The sequence below is a fragment of the Apodemus sylvaticus genome, chromosome 6 (assembly GCF_947179515.1).
Source record: "Apodemus sylvaticus chromosome 6, mApoSyl1.1, whole genome shotgun sequence".
Classification (NCBI taxonomy): domain Eukaryota; kingdom Metazoa; phylum Chordata; class Mammalia; order Rodentia; family Muridae; genus Apodemus; species Apodemus sylvaticus.
The window spans coordinates 114,836,333-114,858,466 of record NC_067477.1 but is presented as its reverse complement, the minus strand read 5'-3'; the positions used below and the strand labels follow the sequence as shown (position 1 = coordinate 114,858,466).

General features: G+C 55.1%; 2 protein-coding genes across 2 annotated transcripts in view; one reads left to right on the top strand and one right to left on the bottom strand.

Moving 5' to 3' along the window:
• The window catches only part of Hadha (hydroxyacyl-CoA dehydrogenase trifunctional multienzyme complex subunit alpha), a 32,615-nt gene extending 29,614 nt beyond the window's left edge, over positions 1 to 3,001 (top strand). Inside the window, exons 16-20 of the mRNA XM_052186210.1 lie at positions 215 to 283; positions 985 to 1,180; positions 1,657 to 1,771; positions 2,254 to 2,399; positions 2,480 to 3,001. Of these exons, the coding sequence (XP_052042170.1) occupies positions 215 to 283; positions 985 to 1,180; positions 1,657 to 1,771; positions 2,254 to 2,399; positions 2,480 to 2,622 (669 nt within the window). The 3' untranslated portion in view covers positions 2,623 to 3,001. The remainder of the gene's footprint in view (positions 1 to 214; positions 284 to 984; positions 1,181 to 1,656; positions 1,772 to 2,253; positions 2,400 to 2,479) is intronic.
• A 1,032-nt stretch (positions 3,002 to 4,033) lies between these two features.
• Garem2 (GRB2 associated regulator of MAPK1 subtype 2) lies at positions 4,034 to 18,529 on the bottom strand. Its single transcript, XM_052186207.1, has 6 exons — positions 18,285 to 18,529; positions 15,280 to 15,420; positions 9,435 to 9,565; positions 7,870 to 8,931; positions 6,819 to 6,988; positions 4,034 to 6,185 (listed from the first exon to the last, which is right to left on the bottom strand). Exons 1-6 carry the CDS (start codon positions 18,394 to 18,396, stop codon positions 5,159 to 5,161), a joined length of 2,643 nt encoding a protein of 880 aa, XP_052042167.1. The 5' UTR covers positions 18,397 to 18,529; the 3' UTR covers positions 4,034 to 5,158.
• Between the last annotated feature and the right edge of the window lie 3,605 nt (positions 18,530 to 22,134).

The window sequence follows — 22,134 nt, the reverse complement described above, 5'->3', positions numbered from 1 at the left end:
TGGGCTCTGGCAAATCTTACTAGTGATTTAAGACCTCAGAGGTGACGGGAAACCCAAACTGTTCACGGTGGCTTCCTCTCCAGCATAACACTGAGCATTCTGATGAGAGCTTAGGTCAGCTAAAGCTGTGAATGATGTCTGGGAAAGGAGACTGGACATGGCTGCCGGCAGCAAAGCAAGCAAGGCTGTGAGCTCCCTCCCTTTCCCTTGGCAGGACGGACCCGGCTTCTACACCACCAGGTGTCTTGCACCCATGATGTCTGAAGTCATGCGAATCCTCCAGGTGGGTACTGCTCTGTGGAATGTCAGGGGCCTTGTCAGATCTTTTTCTGTCCTCCAAGCTGAGGATGTCCAGATGAGGGACAAGTCCCCACCCCCAGAATGTACTACCGCTCCTCTCTAGAGGCCCTCTTGTGTCTCTCCCACACTGAAACAGGAAGTCTGGGACTAAGCCTATGCCCAGTAGGCAGAGTGGTAACTGCTGGTCGCTCCCCCAGCATTGGCGGAGCCAGAGCCTCCCAGGATGCTCAGGCAGACACATTGCTTCTGCATCCCTGGAGTGAGGACCTTCCAGACCAGAGCCTACTTGGCCCGACTATCATTGTATCTGTATCTGCTACACACACACACACACACACACACACACAATGTCCACCCAGATCATTCCATGGCAGGGAGGATCCTCACTGGACACTTCCCTAGACTCAGTGCCAGCACTCTAAGTCTCTCAGTCCTGGTAGCCATAGCATCTACTTACTACCAAGATTCAGAGCGAGAAGGAACTTTGTGATCTGTGTTCCTGTGGGACAGCCGCAGGGCTTCCACTTGTGCTTTCCTAGATGATGTGCTAGTTCTGGGCCTGCCCAGGTGATCTCCAAGAAAAGTGGGCTCTGCACAAGGCTGTGCCTGCAGGTCATGGGGGCAGCCCTCTGTGGGGACCTGGGATGGCTGTGCTCTGAGGCCCTTGCGTTATCTCCTGCTCAGGAAGGAGTTGACCCTAAGAAGCTGGACGCCTTGACCACGGGCTTCGGCTTCCCTGTGGGTGCTGCCACGCTGGCCGATGAAGTGGGCGTGGATGTAGCACAGCACGTAGCAGAAGATCTAGGCAAAGCCTTTGGGGAGCGATTTGGAGGTGGCAGCGTAGAACTGCTGAAACAGATGGTCTCCAGGGGCTTCTTGGGTGAGTACCCCAGGACACAGGAGTTAGCTCTGAGCAGGTGCCTGAGAACAGAGAGGGTAGAGGAGGAAGTTTCTGGAACACAGATCCCTCGACACAGGGACTTTCCTAGGCTGGGGAAAGGCAGTCTGGTCTCACGGGACTCTGCCATGTTTGCCAGATAGACCAGCAGACTCCTGCCAAGGTCTGAGATGTCAGCAGCAAGTTCTGTATCCGCTAGGCCCTATGGTCTGGCTCGCTGAGGGGAGAAGCTCAGCCTTCCACTCAGAGCATACATCTGAGGCTGCAGTGCAGTCACCTTTTGGACCCAGCCTTCTGTTTGTACATTAAAATCCAGGGGTGGGCATGGGGTGGCCTTTCCTATGCAGTTGGCTGCACTCAGGGCTTAGGAGTGCAGCAGAGGGCTAGAAGCTCACAGCACCTAGCAGGGACAGCTGGAGTAACGGGCAATGACTAACGCAGTGTCTTTATTCTCTCAGGTCGCAAGTCTGGGAAGGGCTTTTACATCTATCAGGAGGGCTCAAAGAATAAGAGTTTGAATTCTGAAATAGATAGTATCTTGGCAAACCTGAAGCTGCCTGCCAAGCCCGAGGTGTAAGTTGATTTGAGTGACTATTTGCCCAAAAGTGATGTTTCTCTTAGCTCAAAGCTTCTCGGCCCCTTTTCTATTCTATTTATAACCCAAAGCTGGCAAAACACTCTACAGCTAAACTCCCTGCCATCAGCCCAGTTTCAGTATCCAGGTGAGAATGGACGAGCAGGGACGCCCTGCCTGCCTGCTCCAGCCTTGCCTGGGAGGGGGAGGGGGATTGCGGAGGCGGCTGCACCCTCCTGGCTGTTCGTTACCTTGGGGAAGGTGCTGCTGTTACTGCTTCAGACGTGGCAGTCCTCTCTCCTGATTGGGTGCTCAGTTCACATCGGTTATGGAAGAGAGAGGGCTTTGCTCTTTCAGGATGGTGTGGTCCGCCCTGGCCACGGGCCTCCCTAGAACTCGCCTGCACCCCACATGCTGCCCTCCAGCCCCTCCCTTCCTTTCTCTAGCTAAGGTCTCCTTCCTGTTCCCTTCTCTTCCTCAGCTCCTCTGATGAAGACATCCAGTACCGTGTGATAACAAGGTTCGTGAACGAGGCAGTCCTGTGCCTACAGGAAGGGATCCTAGCCACCCCTGCAGAGGGAGACATCGGAGCCGTCTTTGGGCTTGGCTTTCCCCCTTGTCTTGGAGGTCAGTGCACAGGCTCAGGGTGCCTTCCTTTATCCTTGTGCAGTTACTGTCTGTCTCACCACCATCTTGTCTCTGCTCAGGGCCCTTCCGCTTTGTGGATCTACATGGTGCTCGGAAGGTAGTGGACCGACTCCGGAAGTACGAGTCTGCCTATGGAACGCAGTTTACCCCATGCCAGCTGCTCCTCGACCATGCTAACAGCTCTAGCAAGTTCTACCAGTGACAGGCCCTCCCGCCCTGCCCCTCCATACACTAACCCAGACCCGCCAGTGCTGCTTCTCAGCCGCACTGTCCAAATTATCAGGAAGCAGGAGAAAGACCAAGGCTAGCCTTGGATTTGTTCCTCCATCATAGTGCCTTCAGCCCCCTCTTCCTCCTGGTGAAGTCTGACTGTGAATTAAGTGTTTGCACTTCATGTTGGAGAGTGAGCCCCACTGTGCTGCTTTTGCAAGCCCTGCCTGAGACCCAAATCAGCAGCTAAGAGTAACCCAGAGCACCTGCTGCCTGTGCCTTCCAGGAGGCCAGTGGGGCCTGGCAGTGGTGAGGGCATTTTTGCACCAAGCCAAACACAGGATAACAATAAAACCCAGACTGTCAGCCTCTGCCGGCCTGCTCTGTTTTCTTCTGTCTGCTGGTGTTTGAGCACCCCCTTCAGTAATGAAGCCCTGTGCTGTGGAGCAGAAATGTGCTGGGAGATGTTGAGGCAGCTGCTTTGGACAGGGATTGTAATGTCAGAAAGCACTCTCTGTGCCCATGCCTTAGCCTGACCGCCTAAGTGCCTTGGCTGGGGGGCTGCTTATACCACAGTTGCAGCCCTGGTCAGTGAGAGTGGGAACAGTAGGGGCGTGGTGACCAGGATGCGAAAGATAGGCCTTTCCCCAAACCACTTCCTCGCTGAGCCATTACACGGTCTTCTCGGCATGCCTCATCCCTGGCTTCTGAGGATGCTTGTGGAGAGAGTTATGCAAAGGATGGGTGCCCACAGATCAGCCTGCCTCACTTCTGTGGCCCAGTTTGTCCCACCCTGTCCTTTGGTGGCAGAGTTCTCAGTCTGGGAGAAGCAGGGCCTAGCTGTATAAACAGTACTGGGCCCATCACTGGGTCCCGCTGAGTCAGTGGGTCTGGAGCCAAATTCAGGTCCCATCCAGATCCCTTCGCCTTCTAACACTGCTGACTCCTGCTCTGTCCTGCTTGTGTTTCACGTATTCCCAGACAGGGCACTCACCTGGCTCCACTGAATACTTGCAGTTCATTGCTGGGAAGACCAACCCTAAAGTTGGTCATCACCACGGCCAAGGCCAGGTGTCCACTGTGCGACTGAGGGTGTCTCAGGAGCTGGCAGAGCTGCAGTTACACCAGACCCTGGTGGCATTGAGCTTTGACTTCTAGGTCTTCCCTGTGGGCTCTGATAAAAATTACTCGAGCTGCCTAGTGGTGGCAGGAGTTCAAGGAACTCTGAGAGTTTAAGAAAAGAATAAAAGGGTAGGGTGTTCTAGGCCACAGTGAGGACTGTTCCATGTGTGTCCAGGATATAAGAGTAGGCTACACAGACCCTTCCATAGCCCTTCTCTGCTTAAAGACACACCCTTGGTCCTCATGCCCTTCCACAAAAAGAAGCAGCCAACACCCAGGGCCCAACTCTTTGACCACTCTGGGGCCTAGCCTTTATTTCCTTATTCCTGGAGGTTTCATTAAACAACTGTGAGAAGACAAACAGCACAGCATAAGTTTCCGTGTTTCCGTCTGAAAGGCACAGATGGGCAGGGCTTAACTATTCATAAAACACAAGAAATAAATATCTAGGTAGGCCAGGGAAGGCAGACAAGAAAACTGCTACCTCTGGGGCCCTGACACCGGACGCCATGAGTGTGGCATTCTCGTTAGAGGTGCTGGAGGATGAGGGTGAGGAGTGTACGTTAGCCAGGCCTCTACTGTCAAACACACCACCATACTTGAGACTGAAGTGTGACAGAGATCTGCTCTGAGCCTTGTGAGTAAGTTCATGGCTGAGCCCAGGAGCAGTGGCCTTCCTGGGCCACTTGCCGCCCTTTGCCAACCACACCATCCTGGACCAGTGACACACCAAGGAGGACACCAAGAGTCCAGCAGAGCCAAAGCTCATGGCAGCAGACTGGTAGGGTGGCAGTGGCCGACTTACATCTGGCTCCTCTCCCTCGAGGACTAGGTCCTCCGACTCCCCTGTGGGAAACAACAGGCTATCTGTGATGACATCGGAACCGGGACTCTGGTGCTGGACATAGGCCTACCTACAACTGTGGGCCAGAGCCCACAGAGCATGAGAGAGAGGACACTTCGGGGACACTGTACTTACAAGGATGAGCCATCTGCCCTTGTCTCCAACCTGAAGATACAGGGCTGAGAAGTGTGTGTTTGTGAAAGGCTGCAGCAGGGCAGAGAAAGTCATTCTACCAGCACGATGCCACTCAATGGCATACACCACCTTTACCCTGCTGTGGTGATGGCACTAAAAGCCTCACCAGGGCATGGGCAGAGTGGTGCCTCCTCCTCAAAGGCAAGGAAGGCATGCTCCTGCAGGATCTGGCCCCAAAGGGCCACCGTTCCCAATCGCTCTCCCCTGGAGCACTCGGTGTTCCAGAGCAGCTTCCATCTTGGCCTGGATTTTCCCTACAGGACAGGAGCGGCCTCTGGGAGTGCTGTTTCTGTTTCTGGCAGACCGGAGTTAACCCCCAAGGCCTCTGCTCCCAGAATTCAGGCTGTGCAGCAGCTGGCTAGACAATTCAGATCTTGGGTCTCCAACCTTTGATGAACTGCATGATCTTCTTGACCTGAAGCTTGGTGAGGTGGAAGTCATCAGCCAAGATATCTTCACTGAGCTGCACAAAGATGCTTCCGTCAATGCGTTCTCGGGCGAAGAAGCTCACCACGTCCTCTGAGAGCCCAATGAAGCGCAGACTGCGCGAGACCTCCTCCAGAGAGAGTGCAGACAAGTCTGCTGGTGGCTGCCAGGAGGAGGCATCCCGGATTCCAGCACCTGGGGCTCCCTCCCGGGGGCTGCCAGGAGGCCCTTCCAGGCACCCTTGGGTGAGAAAGAGTAGGGTTCCTCCTGCCTCAGGCCCCTGCAAGGCAGCTGGTGACAATGAGGTCTGCCTCAGCACCAAACCTTCAGGCTCAAAGGCCTTGGGAGGACCAAGGGGTGAAAGGCAAGGTGCAGACCCAGATGCCCCCGCAGCTCTGGGCTCCTGACAGCGCAGCAGCTCCAGCTCAGGAGGGCTGGCCTGCCCCAGCTCAAATGGGTCCAGGGGCTCCAGTGCTGGCTCCTGCCACTCAGAGGTCGACAAGGAGGAGGAGAGAGCAGCTGAGTAACCTTGGCCCAGTGGGCAGGGGCCTAGGCCTGGGCCTGGGGAGTCTGTAGGACTGGAGGTAGCCAGGGCACCCGAGGTGGATGTGGATCCAGAGGAGGAGGCCACTGGAGCACTTGAAGGATGGGCAGGCCCAGAGAAGGGGTTGAGTGCACCAAAGGGAGCAAATGACTTTTGCGGACGAGAGGGCTTGAACAGAGGCGGGCAACTATGGTAGTTCTTAACCACTGGGGTGTCAGCCCCCAAGAGGGAGGTGGTTCGACCACTCAGGGGCTCTGCTAGGGCTCTTGTGATCTGGCTGGGCTGGGTGGTGGTAGAAGGCAGGGGTCCTGGTGGCGGGCGGGTAGAAGACTCGCTGGCTTTACAATCTCCCCAGGTGCAAGGGTAGCAATAGAGAGAGTACGCGTCCGGTGACGGGGAACCACTGCCACTGCGCGAGCCTGCCCTGCAAGCAAAGACAGACACACAGGATGCACACGCATAAGGCAGACAGAGTGCGAAGTGACTGTCACAGGACCCCAGAGCCAGTGGCAGGAAACTATCCCTCTACTGAATAGCCTGAGACCCTCTTGGATCCCCTAAGTCCCCAAGTCATGTCAGAACATGCAGGAGAAATGAAACTGAGAAAGTACAAATCGGAAAAATGGGAATCTCAAGGCTAGAGATAGGGCTCAGTGGTGAAGAGCTTTTGTTACTTGTCCTGAGGAGCCTGGTTAGGTTCCCAACACCCAAATGGTAGCTCATAACCATTCATAACTCCAGTTCCAGGAGATCTGAAGAGTTCTTCTGACCTCCATACATACATGCAGACAAGCCATTTATACACAGAAAGTAAAATCAGTAAATCTTTTTTTTGGGGGGGGGGGGTTGGATTTGGTTTTTTTCGAGACAGGGTTTCTCTGTATAGCCCTGGCTGTCCTGGAACTCATTCTGTTGACCAGGCTCGAACTCAGAAATCCGCCTGCCTCTGCCTCCCAAAGTGCTGGGATTACAGAAAAAAAGTGACCTGGGCAGGGAGTGACCACCCACCACTACTCAGTGCATCCGAGCAAATCCAGGGACCAGGGTAGCAACTCACCCATCCTGCAGGCCAGAGGAATAGTAGGAGAGACTGGAGCTGGGCGAGTGGACAGGCTGCAGCTTGGGGAAGCGGGGCGGCACTGGAGGGCTGCCTGTGAGCCTGCTGCAGCTGCTGCCTCCTCTAGGTGGCACAGGAGGGGCGTGAAGCAGGCGGCACTCTTCCTTCACCTGCAGACAGAAGACCATGACTGCCTCACTGGGCAGCTGGCCCTCCCTAACTCACCTCCCAAGCAGGTGGGCCCAGGCCTGAGACCTTGTCCCATGCAGAATGGAGGCTGCCCTATCTAGATACCCCTAATCTGTTGCCAGCCTTCTTTGTCCCTCAGACTGGGTCCACAACAGTCCCCTATCCCATCGTAAATTCATTCTGAATGTTAGTAGATTGGAGGACGGGGTGGGGTCGGCGGTAGGAGCTATAGGGATATTCCTTCTTCGGGGAAAAGGAAAGGGACTTGCTACTCGGATCCTGTCCTTAGAAATTAAGTTCTGGGCCAGGCGGTGGTGGCGCACGCCTTTAATCCCAGCACTTGGGAGGCAGAGGCAGGTGGATTTCTGAGTTCGAGGCCATCCTGGTCTACAAAGTGAGTTCCAGGACAGCCAGGACTAAACAGAAAAACCCTGTCTCGGAAAAAAAAAAAAACCAAAGGAAAAAAAGAAAGAAAAGAAATTAAGTTCCCCAAAGAGAGTGTTAAAAAGTGTGACTGATGAGGGAAATGTCCTGTGGACAAATACGTGGGGAATTGTTAAATATCAGCGCAGAACATATCAGAGCCTATAATGTGGTTCTAACTCAGGAGTCCATGGGTTGCTGGAAGTCACTCGCATTTCCTAATTTACTGCACCTCGGAACTTTTCCATCATGTTGGACTTTGTGGAGCTTGTGGGTAACTGTTTCCAGCTCACCCTCAATTCTCTATGCCTTGAGTGTGTGCCCTGGTCTTTTCCCTTCTCCCTTCCCCTTGGCTCTGGCCATCCCTAGGAGCACGGTGCCTCAGTGGCCCTCTAAAAACTGCCTAAGTACCTTCAAGGACTGAGCAGAGCTCACTCACCGCCTCGGATTTGGGGGGAACAGGAGGCGGTGGTGCCTCTGGCTCATGCCGTGGGGGTCCCACGGTCCCGAAGGAGATGAGGTCCGGCCCCGCTAGCGGCCGTGCACGGGCGTTGGCGAGGCTCTCGGGTGCTTGGTGCACCCACAGCTCCTCGTAGGGGATCTCGGCGCAGCCGGCCGCTGGCTCGGGTGCGCCCGCCCAGTCGGGGCTCACATACTCTTGGTCGCTGTCGCCGGGCGCAGGCAGGGCAGGACCCAGGCGACCCGGGGGCCCAGGCGCGCGGACGGCCCCGGGAGCGCGCGGCGCCGGCAGGCAGAGGCGCGCACGGCGCGGGCTGGCGCAGTCATCGGAGAGCTCCGCGGGCGCCTCGCGCACAGCAGTGGAGTACTCGTCCGGATCGAAGCGCTCGCGGCAGTAGGAGGCGCTGTCGCGCACCAGGCGCTCGACGCGCGGGTCTCCGGCCAGCAGACCCTGCGGCAGAGTGAAGCGCGGCGTGTCGGTGAGCAGCAGGAAGTGCAGCGGCGCCGGGCCCTCGCGGCGCAGCGCCAGCCCCAGCACCACCGTCTTGGAGATGATGCTGACCAGCTTGTAGCAGTGGCCCTCCCGCACCGGGTGGAGGTCGTAGGGGTTGCGCGGCGGCCGGCTGGGCACCAGCACGTTCACCGGCAGCCGCACGCGCTCGATGATGGCGCGCACCGTGTGCTCGCCCTCCTGCATCTGCAGCTCCAGTGGGCTGCGCGTGCTGAAGCGGCCCTGGCACTGGAATGGCAGACTCAGGCTCTCGTTGGTGCGGTGATTCATGCAGATGAGACAGGGCATCTTGCCTTTGACAGGCCTGGCGGCTCCGCCGCCACTCCCTGTGGCCCCCATGTTCCCGGGGCCACCGATTCCCGCCAAGGCTCCTGCACGGCCCAGCTTGCGCAGGAGCGTGGTGAAGCGCGAGCGCTCCTTGGTCGTCTTGGCGCACAGAATCTCTGCCTGGCCCATGAGAGTGAGCTCATCACCTGCGTGCAGTGTGAAGTTGTACACCTCGCTGTCCTCGCTGAACTCGCCTGACACCACCTGGGGAAATCCCAGAGACAAGGTGAGGCCCTAGCTAGGGTCTCAAGTAAAGTCACACACCAGCTCCAAGCTCCTCGGGGTCTCCAGTCCCTTCCTCTTCAGCTGTCGCTAACATCAGAGCACTGGGACTGGAGGGAATCTGCGACTTTAACATTTTCTTTAGGTCCTTAGTTACCTCATATGATAATATGAGTATAGAGATGTACTTTGAAAGAGCTCAATCACACGGCAGATTTTTATTAAGCCATCTTGACCATTTGCATGATAATACCTCACCCACCCAAGACTACACCAGGTCGTGACTCTTCCACGCGCCATTCCTGCTTCACCCCATATCCTAGGAAATGCTTCCGTCCACGGAGTTAGTGAGCGGGCTTTTCTGGCATGGCCTGACTCAAAGGGTGCTCAGAATCCACACTCTTCCTCCTGGACCCTATGAGCAACACTCTAACCTAGGGAAAGGGACACTTGGGAAGGTCCTACCCCGTGCCAGAAGGACTAACCTTGACACTGAAGGTGATGGCTTCCATCACAAAGATTCGGTCAGGGAAGACACTGGCCACCTCCTCCACGCTGCTGAAGTACCTCACGGGCTCACGCACGTCCCGAGCCTGCTCCAGGAGCTTGAATTTTCCTGCACAGGGGGCGGAGGCTCACAGGCTGCTGGGGGAGCGCCTGCCTGCTAAGGGCCAGGTCTGAATTCTAGGAACATCGGCTCCCTTACTGACTGCTATCCCAAACTCATCCAGTCCCTCTGGAATTCAGGTGGGCGCAAGGCAGGTCTACTAAGGTATAATGTAAACATCATGTAAATTGTCTGTCTCACCTCATCAACCATATCTGCTTTTGTGATGAGCTTAAAGATAGGCTAAAGTTGGGCAGTGATGGCACATGCCTTTAATCCCTGCACTTGGGAGGCAGAGGTAGGCAGATTTCTGAGTTCGAGGCCGGCCTGGTCTACAGAGTGAGTTCCAGGACAGTCAGGGCTACACAGAAAAACCCTGTCTCGTAAAAAAACAAACAAAAAAACAAAACAAAACGACAACAACAAAAAAGATAGGCTAAGAACCACTCTGCCTTGACACAGATAGAAAAGCAGGGAGTCAGTGAGGATTAACAGAGAGTGTGATGGAGAGAGGACATGGTTTCCCTAGTCCTGCTGTGGTCCCTCTCCGGAGTTCACTCACATTCATGGTGCCCCTCCCCACTGTGGTGTAAGTCACTACCAAAGTCCCTTCAGGTTGGGCAGCTCTGTAAACAGTCTGCTCTCCAGAAATTCAGGCCAGCTGCAGAGGTGGCTGAGCAGTTAAGAGCACTGGCTGCTCTTCCGGAGGTTCAATTCCCAGCAACCACATGGTGGCTCACAACCCTCTGTAAAGGGATCTGGTGCCCTCCCTCTTGTGGTGTGTCTGAAGATAAGAGGTGACAAGTCCTGAGGCACACCTGTGAGGAAAACAGCTCCAAAAGAAGAGACCTGCCGGGCACAATGTGTGGAGAATTAATTGCGAAGCTGCAAATTGCGAAGCTGCAAGTTTCAAAGGAAAGGACTTTACAGAATGGACATTTTAGTCTGTAAGAAATGAGAGGGAGCTGGGGGCATGGCTAGGCAGGCAAAGTGTTTGTTGTACAAATATGAGGGCCAGAGTTCAGCTCTCCAGCACCCACATGGAAGACTCGGTGGGCATGGGTGAACAGCTTTAATCCCAGCTCAAAGGAAGTGGAGCTAGGAGATCCTCAGAGTGAGCAGACCAGCCAGGCCAGCAGAAGGAAGGAGCGGCAGGCTCAGAAAGAGACTCTGCCTTAGGATACAAGTGGGGAGCGACCACGGAGAGCACCTGAGGACAGTCTTGGGGCTCTTCACAAAGTGCACAGGCACACACATGCCCACACGCATTTTGACATACATACTTGCAAGAACATCACATACCCATGCACGTGTGTGCTTGCACAAACAACAAAACCAGGAAAGAAAATGAGTGAAGCCCTCCGGAAGAGTTTGAACAAGAAAATACGGTGATCAACGCTGAGCTCGGGCAAGACTGGGGCAAGCGATCCAGTAACAAATCCTGGAGACGGGCCAGGGAACAGCACACAGGGAGCGAACCCATGGGACACTGGGAAGGAAGACCCCCCAGACCTAGTGACATAGGAGAGAATCCGGGGAGGAGAGGCCTGAGGGTGATGCACTCGGCCTACTGCTCCCAGAGGGGATGGCAGGCTGTCCCACAGGAGGAACCAAGTGGAACATGGCGGAGACAGATCATAGAAACCAACAAAGGAGCCCCATAGGCCAGTGCCCCCTGATCGTGCCCCATAGGGCAGTGCCCCCTGTTCGTGCCCCATAGGTCAGTGCCCCCTGTTCATACCCCATAGGCCAGTGCCCCCTGTTCATGCCCCATAGGCCAGTGCCCCCTGTTCGTGCCCCATAGGGCAGTGCCCCCCTGTTCGTGCCCCATAGGCCAGTGCCCCCTGTTCGTGCCCCATAGGGCAGTGCCCCCTGTTCATACCCCATAGGCCAGTGCCCCCTGTTCGTGCCCCATAGGCCAGTGCCCCCTGTTCATACCCCATAGGCCAGTGCCCCCTGTTCATACCCCATAGGCCAGTGCCCCCTGTTTGTACCCCATAGGCCAGTGCCCCCTGTTCATACCCCATAGGCCAGTGCCCCCTGCTCGTGCCCCATAGGCCAGTGCCCCCTGTTCGTGCCCCGTAGGGTAGTGCCACTTGTACATGTGGGAATGAAAGAGCAACAGAAGCACAGTGCGGGGCAGGTACCATTAGGGAAGTGGGAGAGAGGGTCTTAGCCCTTTGGGGACCCACGACCCCCTCAAAGCCCACATTGCTCATAGTATAAACACACAGTGAAGAGGGTTCCTGCCCTTCCCGAAGTCCAACCAGAGGCAAAGGGAGACTAAGAGGCCCCTGGTGCCTGGCCAAGGGCAGGGCCTGAACCACCAACATCCAGCACCGAGAGGATGGGAACTAAGCAAAAGAAGAGAGGACAGAGGAGGTGCCCTGGAGCGAAACGGAGTGAGGGTCCCGGTTCAGCCCCAACCTCCCAGACGCCCGAGGGAAGAAGGGCCACAGCCCAAGGCTTAAGGAAGAAAAGGAGGGGGCCAGCGTCAAGGAGCGGAAGTCCCGAGGACGCGAGCACGCTAAACCGCTTCAGTCTCCTCTCTTCCTCCTCCATATCACACGTGAACCCCCCACCCCCTAACTACGAGCTGCCAGACCCGGAGAAATGCCTACTGCCCCCTGTGGCGAGATTTGGAGCCTATTCAGGGTTGGATCCTAGGAGGATGTGGCTGGGAAGATCGATGTAACCATGGTATCCAGCACCGCCCCCCTCAGCTGCCCAGCCGGGTCATTTCTGCTGGGAGGAAGGAAGGGAGACCTCCCGGGAGTCTCGCGCGCTGGCCTCTAGAAGCCTTCTCTGCCCTGCAGCTTCCTCTTCTGCTTCCCCCAACGCTGGTGTTAGTGGCAAGGTCCTACTAAAGGATCTGGGGACTGTCGCACTATGCTGATCATCCTTTCCAGCCCGAAGCACCGTGCAGCTGCCTCTCAGAACTTGACCTCTCTCAGGCGAGCTCTTATTAAGAACCACAGTAGTGAGTCGGTTGCTATTGTCTAGTCTGTACAAAGCCCGGTTCGGTCCTGCATCGCAGAGTTAGGTAAGAAGGAGCACAGACTTCTGTCTTGGACGCGGCTTCGTCTCAGTTCTGCCATCAAGCGTCACGTGAAATCTTTTGCTATCTGGACTTTGTGGTTTCCCATCTGTAAAATGGAACCGTGCTACGTGGTGTTGATCGCAGGGGTGCACCTGACAAGGGCTCTGCAGGGCCTAAGGCCTTGCAGGGATCTAGAAATATCCGGTGGTTGAGGAAGGTGTTTGGACCCTCAGGAAGCACTGCCCCGGTTTCTCAAAACACCAAGTCACCCTGACTCCCGCAGCCTGGAGACCGCAGGCGGCAGCAGTGGCAGGGCCCCCACTCCCACCCCTCCCCCGCTGGCCACAGCCGGTCGGGCCAGTGGCATTATTAATTCATTGGGAGGACTCAGTGTGGAGCCTGTACTCTGAGCCTCTTCGGAGGCCCAGCCCCCCTCTCCACTCCCACGAAGTGAGGCCCCCAGCGGAAGAGGGAGCAGAGGCCGCAGGCTCTGCCCGCCAGCTGCCACCCCGCTGCCCTGTCCCCACCACTCACACTCCCTATAAGGAGACATCAAAATGGAGGGGTAAAGGATTGGGGGCTTCCCTTCCTCCATTCACAGCGCTCTGGAAGCTCTATGACTTTGATTGTAAAGGTACAGCCAAACTGGTAACACTGTGAGGGCCTTCACAAACCGCTGGAGGGTTTTGGTCCAAGAAGGTAAAGATCTCTACTGAACAAATGATAGATTCTCAAGCAGGGGAATTTCTAGCTTGCAGCCTAGGACAGAAGCCTCAAGTCAGCCAGACGGTGGAGGCAGCTCTTCCCTGGAGTATTGGAAGTACAGGGACTGGGGCAAGGTTTAAGCCTTGACTCAAAAGAGGCCCAGGCCAGAGAGAGACTGTGGCCTCCCTGCTCCAAAGGCCCTGTTGCAGCCAGGGGCAGAGAGCTGTACAGAGGCAGGAAGCACAGACCTGGAGCCTCGCTCTCCAGGTGTTAAAGGGAGCCAATTAGGAAGAACAAAAGTATGCTGGCCCAGCCCCCACGCCAGGATCTGGAATGACTGCTGCCCTGGGCTTGCATGGAGACATTGCTGGGACGGCACTGTACCTCGGGGACAGCAGCCTGTAGTCCTGGCATAGTACAATAAGCAGAATCCAGTGGATATGATCCCTGGGCTCAGGCCTTGGCTTCTCTGAGCTGCTACACTTTCTTTTGGCAGTACACCCTTCCTTCAGACAAAACCGGACACGAAACACAGAGTCAAGCCTAGTGACACAGCGCAGACCCAGCCACTCAAGAGCCTGAGGCAGGAGGAACACAAGTTCAAGACCTGCCTGGGCTACAGCGCAAACAGAGGCAGCTTATCAAGGCCAAGTCTCAAAATAAAGGACGGCTGAGAGGACTTCTGAAGGTGCTCGCAGCCAAGCCGGGAGGCCTGGGCTTGGCTCCTTGCCCCACATGGTAGAAGATGAAAGTCTGCAGTTGTCCTCAGACTTACACACACACACACACACACACACACACACACAAGAATGAACAAAAATCGAATAAAAAAGTAAAAAGGTAGAGAAGGGACTGAGGATGTACCTCAGAGGTAGAGCACTTGTCGCGCAGGAATGAGGCCTTAGTTTTAACCTCAGTACTATAAATTAAAAAAAAAAATGCAAAACACATGAAAGCAGTTAGCATATTCTTTAGAAATCTAGCACGTTAGCATTGTCTATAAAGCCAGTCCACCAAGACGGTTTAACACAAAACTGGAGAGGAGGATTCAGGGCTGACAGGCAGCACACGCTGGCCTTGGCACGCATTGGTCAGGACCGCCTGGCACTGAGCAGAGCCAGGCAGACCTTCTCTTCAGGAGTTAAGGGCAATTCAGGGTACAGCCTTGAAACTCTCCAGTTAGGGATAAAGTCTGGTTTCCAGTTGCTTAAAGATCCGCGTACACCTCGCCTGCTGGGCTGGTGCTCACTTTTTGTCCTAGCACTTGAGAGGCAAACAGAGCTCTGTGAGTTTGAGTCCCAGACTGATCTATACAGTGAGACCCTGTCTTATTTTTTAAAAATGGGTATTTTTTCATCATTACTTCAAAATACATTTAAAAATAAAATGCACCTAGCATCACAGCTCATGTTTAAAATCACAGTACTTGGGAAACTGACACAAAAGGCTAAACCTGAGTTCAAAGCCAGCCTTAGCGACATGAAAAGACCCTGTTTCTAAAATATAAAATATAAACTAAGAATCAAAAGTCTGGAAACTCGAATGCCACCTCTTCAGAAACAAGTCTCCACAAACGATACTGAAACTCCTAAGCCCTAGCTCTAACCATGACTTCCAGCCACCTCCCCTCTAGCAAGTCCTGAAAAGGTGGGCATCAGTGACTTTCCCTAAACACCCCACCCGAGCCAGGCAGTGGTGGCGCACGCCTGTAATCCCAGCACTTGGGAGGCAGAGGCAGGCGGATTTCTGAGTTCGAGGCCAGCCTGGTCTACAGAGTGAGTTCCAGGACAGCCAGGGCTATACAGAGAAACCCTGTCTTGAAAAAAAACAAACAAACAAAAACAAACAAACAAACAAAAAACCCCACCCTGCCCCGCCCCTCCCCACCCCACCCCACCCCACCTGCACCCTTGGTCCCAGCTCCTCCTGCTTCCCCATGCTCGGGGATCTTAAGCCATCTGGCCCTAGCTGGGCACACCTGGGTACTGCAGGGGGATGTCAATCTTTGGCCCAATGACGTAGTGGCCCTCCTCCAGGGTGTGGGCTGTCACTGTGGTCCACTGGCGGCAGGAGTGGATGAGGAGGATATCTCGTTCACTGACACCCTCGGCATACTCCCCTGGGAGAAAAAGGAAGAGAGGGAAAGAAGAGAGAACGTCAGGAGAGGAAGAAAAAGAAAGTCTGGGTGACATCCCCTCCCCCTTCCTCAGCAAGCCCCTGCCTGGGGATTGTGCCCTGTGATCTCTGTACTGTCAGCCACACCAGCGGAGCCCAGCCCGTGGGCTGTCAGCTGCAACAAGACAACTGACCTTGTCTGGCCTGAACCTCAGAGCTCTGACTCCCTGTGGGGACTCAGCAAGGACAGCCTCCTCAGCCTCCCATTCATCATCCCACTGAGTGCCTGCTCTCCTGGCCCAAGCTGAGGCTGGGGACTCCCGGTTGGATGAGGCCAGGCCAGCCAACTTCTGCCCTCCAGGCATGCTCAGGCCTCAGGAGACATGGAGGAAGTTGGAGACACAGAGATGAGGGTGTGTGGGGATGTGGAGGAGGAGGACCCCAGGCTGGAGTGGAGTAAAAGAGTCGTTTGCTCTCGGCTGGAGTCAGGCCTTCAGACCAGGCAAATTCACTTCAGTCTGATCCTGCCAAGACGGTGCCCAGGCCAGGCAAGGAAGGTCCTGTTGTGGCAAAGGAAAGGACTAGAAAGGGTCTGCCCTGTGGGTCCTGGCCATGAGGGCCCTCACAGCCACTGTCAGCTGAGAAAGGCAGGGCTTACAGGAGCCTATGCCTGGGTCTCTCAGAAAAATACTTTTCCTTCTCTACCCACCGCCATAGAGTCTCACATTCACAGGACCTCAAAGGAGAGGGGAGGGAACCCCACCTTGACAGTGGAACCCCACCCCAGAGAAACTATTTCTTAAAGTTGGGGCTGCACATGCACTGGATTTAGGAAAGCGGGGTGGTGGGGGAGCCTAGGCTGAGGGAAGCAGCTGGGGGCAGAGGTGCTGGTTGGGAGGGGTCTGGGCTCAAGAGGCTCCATCCCCAGCAACGGTTTCCAGGGGAGCAGGAGGGGCAGCCCAGCTTCCAGGAGACTGATGGGGCGTATCCTGGATGCAGCTGGTGAGCACGGTGGGGGTGGGAATGTCTCCTTCCCAGCCCCCTCACACACACACACACACACACACACACACACACACACACAACCTTACAAATTTTCTACCAGCCCAATGAATGGGAAATGGTTTAATTGAACAGTAGGACCTCATCAAGGGCATCCCTGTGGTGTGTACAGTGTGGGTGAGGTATTCAGGGCCTTCAGGGGAAGATCTCCCATTCTGGGTGTGAGGACGTGTGTGTGCTCTGAAGTGCAAGGGTGCACAGGTGAGGTTTGTCTGAGCCTTGCTCCTCCAAGCTCCTGGAGGAGAGGAAGCTCTGGGCCCTCCAGCTCTCCAAGCTCTTTCTAGGGCTACCCTAATAAGCCCCACCCACCACTATTCCACAGGGACACAAGGCCAAAGCCACACAGGTATACACACCAGGGTGACCATCAGCAATAGTTCAACTGCACCCAACAAGACAAATGCTTGTTACAGTCTCAAGATCCTACCAAGGAACCCCTCCTGAATGCAGACCCACGAGGGGATGTCCAAGGACACACAATTTCAAGCATGCATTCATACTCTAATGCTGACGACAGTCATAACCACACTGTCACAGACAGTTCAGCCACCCCACACTATTGCTCAATCATTCATTCATTTAATGACTGTCCATGCTCCTTGGCCTTCCCCAAACGCCAGCAGCCCCGTGGAATAGGACGCACGGGTGTCAGGGAAGCGCAGAGAAGGCCTAGTCATAAAGAAGCACTCAGAAAAGAACTCAAAGAAAAGGGTGTCAAAGAGATGCGTGGGAAGTGAGCAGGAAGAACGTAGGGCAGAATTTCCTATTCACAAGCAGGCACAGTCAGCTGCAGGCGCCGTCCTGGGCTCGCACGCTGAGCGGTGGGTGAGGCCCCACCAGAGTTGCACTCCCAAGCGGTCCACCTAAAGGACCCGGACCTAAAGTCCCAGAGAGCCTGCTTCAGCCCGCCTGGTGCTCACTGTGCCCAGTTCTTACTGTTTCGGGTCTGAGGAGGAGCTGCCAGTCCAAGGAGAAGACAGCACAGGAGTCCCATTAGCATTCAGGGAAGCGAGTGTGCCAACGCGGGCCAAACCCCTATTCTTCTCACACACAAAACCCCCAGCCTGGCTGCCAGCCCCGGCTCCCGCCCCTCCCCCAGCCAAACAGCTCCCCTTTCCTCCAACACTACAGTCCTCTCGCTCGGTGCAGCCTTCAGACTCCCCCATATATGATCCCATCATCGGAACACCCGAGGCCTGTTGGAGAAATAGGACGAGAGGTGGAGGAGGGCCGGGGTCCTGTACTGAGATGGAGGAAGGGGGGTGCCTGGTGTCCGGCCCGCTCACTCAGGCCTCTCCACAGGGTAGTCTGCCCGCTGCCAAAGGACCACGGGATGTCAAAGGACGTCCAGGAAAGGTCCCAAAAAGGAACTAGCTGGGATGGTAGGGAAAGACCTATCGTGGTCCAAGGGATGCACTAGGTTGAAGGTGAGAGGCTGGAGACAAAGGGATCAAGGGGGGTGCGGCCCGGGCAGGGGCGGACAGGCACTGGGAAAGCGGGGTACACCGACAGAGCGCCCCAAAGACTCAGCGCTACTGGCTCCAGAGGGGACTGAAAACTTTCTTGCAACCCTGTGGCCAGTTTCTAACCCTGTGGGGGGGTCGGTAGGGCCCGGGAAGAGGTGCCCGGACTCGGGGGCTCGGTTGTCCGAGGAGCCGCCCCAGAAGACAAGCAAGGCCACCATCGCTGGAGACAGGGAGGGTAGGGACCGAATGCGCCTAGCAATCCGGCCAGCTTCAACAGAGCGAGGCCCCGACCGTCGGCATCCTCCACCTCCGTCTCCCCTCCAGACACCGGGTAAGGTACCTGGTCCGAGGCAGGCGAGCGTGGGCAGGCGGCAGCGGCTGACGATGAGGTCCAGCGGGAAAGCGCCCATGCTCCAGCGCAGCCCCGCCAACCCGGCCGCCAGCTTCTCCATGGCATGGGCGCTCCCCGGGGTCCGCCGTCCCGGAACCCCGACGGCCAGTCCGGCGCAGCTCGGGCTGGGCGCCCGCTGCCTCCTCCTGGGCCGTAGCTGTGCTCCCCGCCTGGCAGCCCAGCCGAGCCTCGAGAGTCACGTGGCCAGCCTCCTCCCACGGGGCGCCGGCCCCCACCCCCATCCCCGCCCCGCGCCCCGCCCGCCGGGCCCGCGCCCCCGGAGCGCCCAGGTGATGGTCCGTGACGGGGCGCTCGGGGTAGAGATGGGTAGGGGAAAGGAGAACGGGGTCCGATGGGGCTCTGGGCCGCTGTCCTAGCTTATCCTCCCGTGCCAAGACCTCGCGGAGTCCGGACCCAGGACTGCTGCGTGGCTCACATCCGCTACTCCAAGTTGGAGGCTGCTCCGTGGCGGAGGATGCTCAAACCGGGGAGGAGCAAAGAGGCAGGTGGCACTTGGAGTTTTAATCTAAGCTGGCTCGAGATCCCATAAGAGAACTTTCTGAAACCCGCTCCCCCAACCCCCACCTCCACCCCCACCCCAGCCCCTCTGGAGATGGGGAAACAGGTTCAAGCACGTGAACGGTTTGGGGCAGTGGCAGCCCTCTTTTTTTTTTTTTTTTAAATCGTTTCTTTCTTTTCTGTTCTCAAGATCAACTTTCATCCCCTCCTGACTGAAGCTTCGGAGTTCTTTTAGAGGAAGGAGAAGCCTTTCCCAGAAGCTGTGCTGGCCTTGGTCTCGCACCCTGCTGGAGGCTCACTTCCTTTCAGTGTGTCAGCGGCGCCCTCTGCAGGTGCAGGCCGGTCGTGGCTGAGTGCCCTCCACGAAGGACCTTGGTCCCTAATCTGGTCCCTAGCTATGGACTCCATAGTTTAGTCTTGGCATCCATGCCCTCAGGAGACTTCAATATGCACGCACGCGCGCGCGCGAGCACACACACACACAGCCTTATCATCTAATGCGTCTGAACCCCAAAGGAAACAGCATCAGCACCTTTTCCGTTTTATTCTGTTTAAGCCTAGGGTCTCTCTGTGTGTAGTCTAGGCCGGGCCTTACCGCCTGAGCACGGCGTCAAGAGCCGTTTTCCTTTGCTTTTTCCATACCCAGGGCCTGCCACACGCCGAGCAAGCTCTCTACCACTGAGGTAACCCCAGCCCTTCTCTCATTTTCGGTTTTCAGACAAGGCTCAAGAAGTTGCCCAGCCTGACCTTGAACTTCTCTCTAGCATAGCCAAGCCCTCGAATTTCCTTCTGCCTCAGTGCCCCAAGCAGCATTTAATGGAGTTGGGGGGCAGATGAAGGGTGGAGTGGGGCAGATGAAGGGTGGAGTGGGGCAGATGAAGGGTGGAGTGAGGGCAGATGAAGGGTGGAGTGGGGCAGATGAAGGGTGGAGTGGGGCAGATGAAGGGTGGAGTGGGGCAGATGAAGGGTGGAGTGGGGCAGATGAAGGGTGGAGTGGGGCAGATGAAGGGTGGAGTGGGGGCAGATGAAGGGTGGAGTGGGGGCAGATGAAGGGTGGAGTGGGGGCAGATGAAGGGTGAAGTGGGGGCAGATGAAGGGTGGAGTGGGGGCAGAGATGAGTGATCAAAGTTCACTTTCCCACCTGGTCGGGAAGACATCTCTCTTGAACAGTGTGACCGCATGTTGTGTACCAATTTCTTCTGAAGTTGAAACATTCTATCCTGCAGGGAAGTTCTTAAGAAAGAAGGTAGGGTTGGAGAGATGGCTCAGCGGTTAAGGACACTGACTGCTCTTCTGGAGGTCCTGAGTTTCAATTCCTAGCAACAACATGGTGGCTCACAACCATCTGTGATGGGATCCAATTCCCTCTTCTGGGGTGTCTGAAGACAGGTACAATATACTCATGAAAGAAAGAAAGAAAGAAAGAAAAGAAAGAAAGAAAGAAAGAAAGAAAGAAAGAAAGAAAGAAAGAAAGAAAGAAAGAAAGAAAGAAAAGAAGAAAGAAAGGAAGGAAGGAAGGAAGGAAGGAAGGGAAGGAAGGAAGGAAGGAAGAAAGAGAACGAGAGAAAAAGGGAGAGGAGGGAGAGAAGGAGAAAAAAGGAGAAAGGAAAGAAAACGAGAGAAAGAAAGAGAGAAAGGAAGGAAGGAAGGAAGAAAGAAAGAAAGAAAGGAAAGAAAACTAAAGGAGCCTCAGGAAGTCCCTGAAACGGATCAGCTTCATTAGGCCCAGCTCCAAAGCCATGCAGCAAAGAAGACTCTGAGACCAGATTAGCAAGAGCTGGAAGAAGCACAAGCCAACCGAGCTACTCTGAAGAGGTTTAGCCCACCTGAGCCCCCTTGGAAGGACAACTCTTCAACTGTTGAGCCGCCTGCAGGCTGTGCAGTGGGTTCCAGCTTTGTGAGCCGTCACCTATGCTGGGGTGGGCTATGGTGACGCAGCTGTCTTCGAATCTTCTCTGCTCCATTTTCCTTGCCCACGGTCCCAAAAAACCTCCTGGTTCACCAAACTTAACTCTGGTGGTATCTGTAGTTCAGTCTGTCATGGGCTCCCTGAGGTGAGTAGATGTGTGTGTCTCCTCAGGAAAAGTGTTGTCACATAATGCAATATGACAGTTTGTAAAGACCAGGGCAGCAAACATAACACAGGCTCTGGACAGTAGGTGTGTGGGGATATACTGCTAAACCCCAGAAGTAGGCATCGCATCTGGGGCAGTTTTCTATGCATGTTCCACACTGTGCAGACTGCTCAGAAGTTCCCAGTGCACGTTACATTTTCCAGCCTGGAGTCTGACGTCAGCCATGGCTCCAGTGACACCTGGTCCTTTTAAGTAGGAAAAGTCATTTTGAATTCACACGCTGGGTTCTGGAAGGTTCATTATACCATTCAGCTATAACGCTGTGTAGCCCAGGCTGACCACTTAGCTACAATACTGTGTAGCCCAGGCTGACCGGGAACTTGCTGGGTAGCTGAAGATTACCTTGAATTTTTGAGGCAGGGTCTCACATAGCCCAGGATGTAGCAAGAATTGCCTCAAATTCCTGATCCTCCTACCTCCATCTCCTCAGTGTGTAGACTGTAAGTGTGCAACGCCTGGCCCAGTTCATGTGGTGCTGGGCGTTGAACCCAGGTCTTTGAAGTTTCTAAGCAAGTGCTCTACATTCTAAGCACCACCCTCAACCCTAAAATCAGGCTTTGAGAAAGGAAACAGAGTAGCTGGAACAGTGGCTCAGCAGTCAGAAGTACTGATCTGAGATCCAGAGATTCCAGAGATCCAGAGTTCAAGTCCAGCAAGCACATGGCAGCTCATCTCTAATGGGATCAGATGCTCTTTTCTGGTGTGTCTGAAGACAACAGCGTACTCATGTTAAATAAATAATTTTTAAGATTTATTTATTTATTATATGTATGTACACTGTAGCTGTCTTCAGACACTCCAGAAGAGGGCGTCAGATCTCATTATAGATGATAGTGAGCCACCATGTGGTTGCTGGGATTTGAACTTAGAACCTCTGGAAGAGCAGTCAGTGCTCTTAACCACTGAACCATCTTTCCACAACCTGGGTTTTTTTTTTTTTCTTTTCTTTTTTTAATGTTTTTAAATTTTTATTTTTATTTTCCTTCATGTGCATATTACGAGGTGCCCTTGAGGCTAGAAGGTCTTAGACCCTCTCTCTGAGCTGGCGTTGTAAGCAGTTAGGAACTACCTAGCTTGGGCACTGAAAACCAAATTCAAATTTTCCCTGGAGGAAAAGAAACACGCTCCAACTTGAGCTGGCTCTC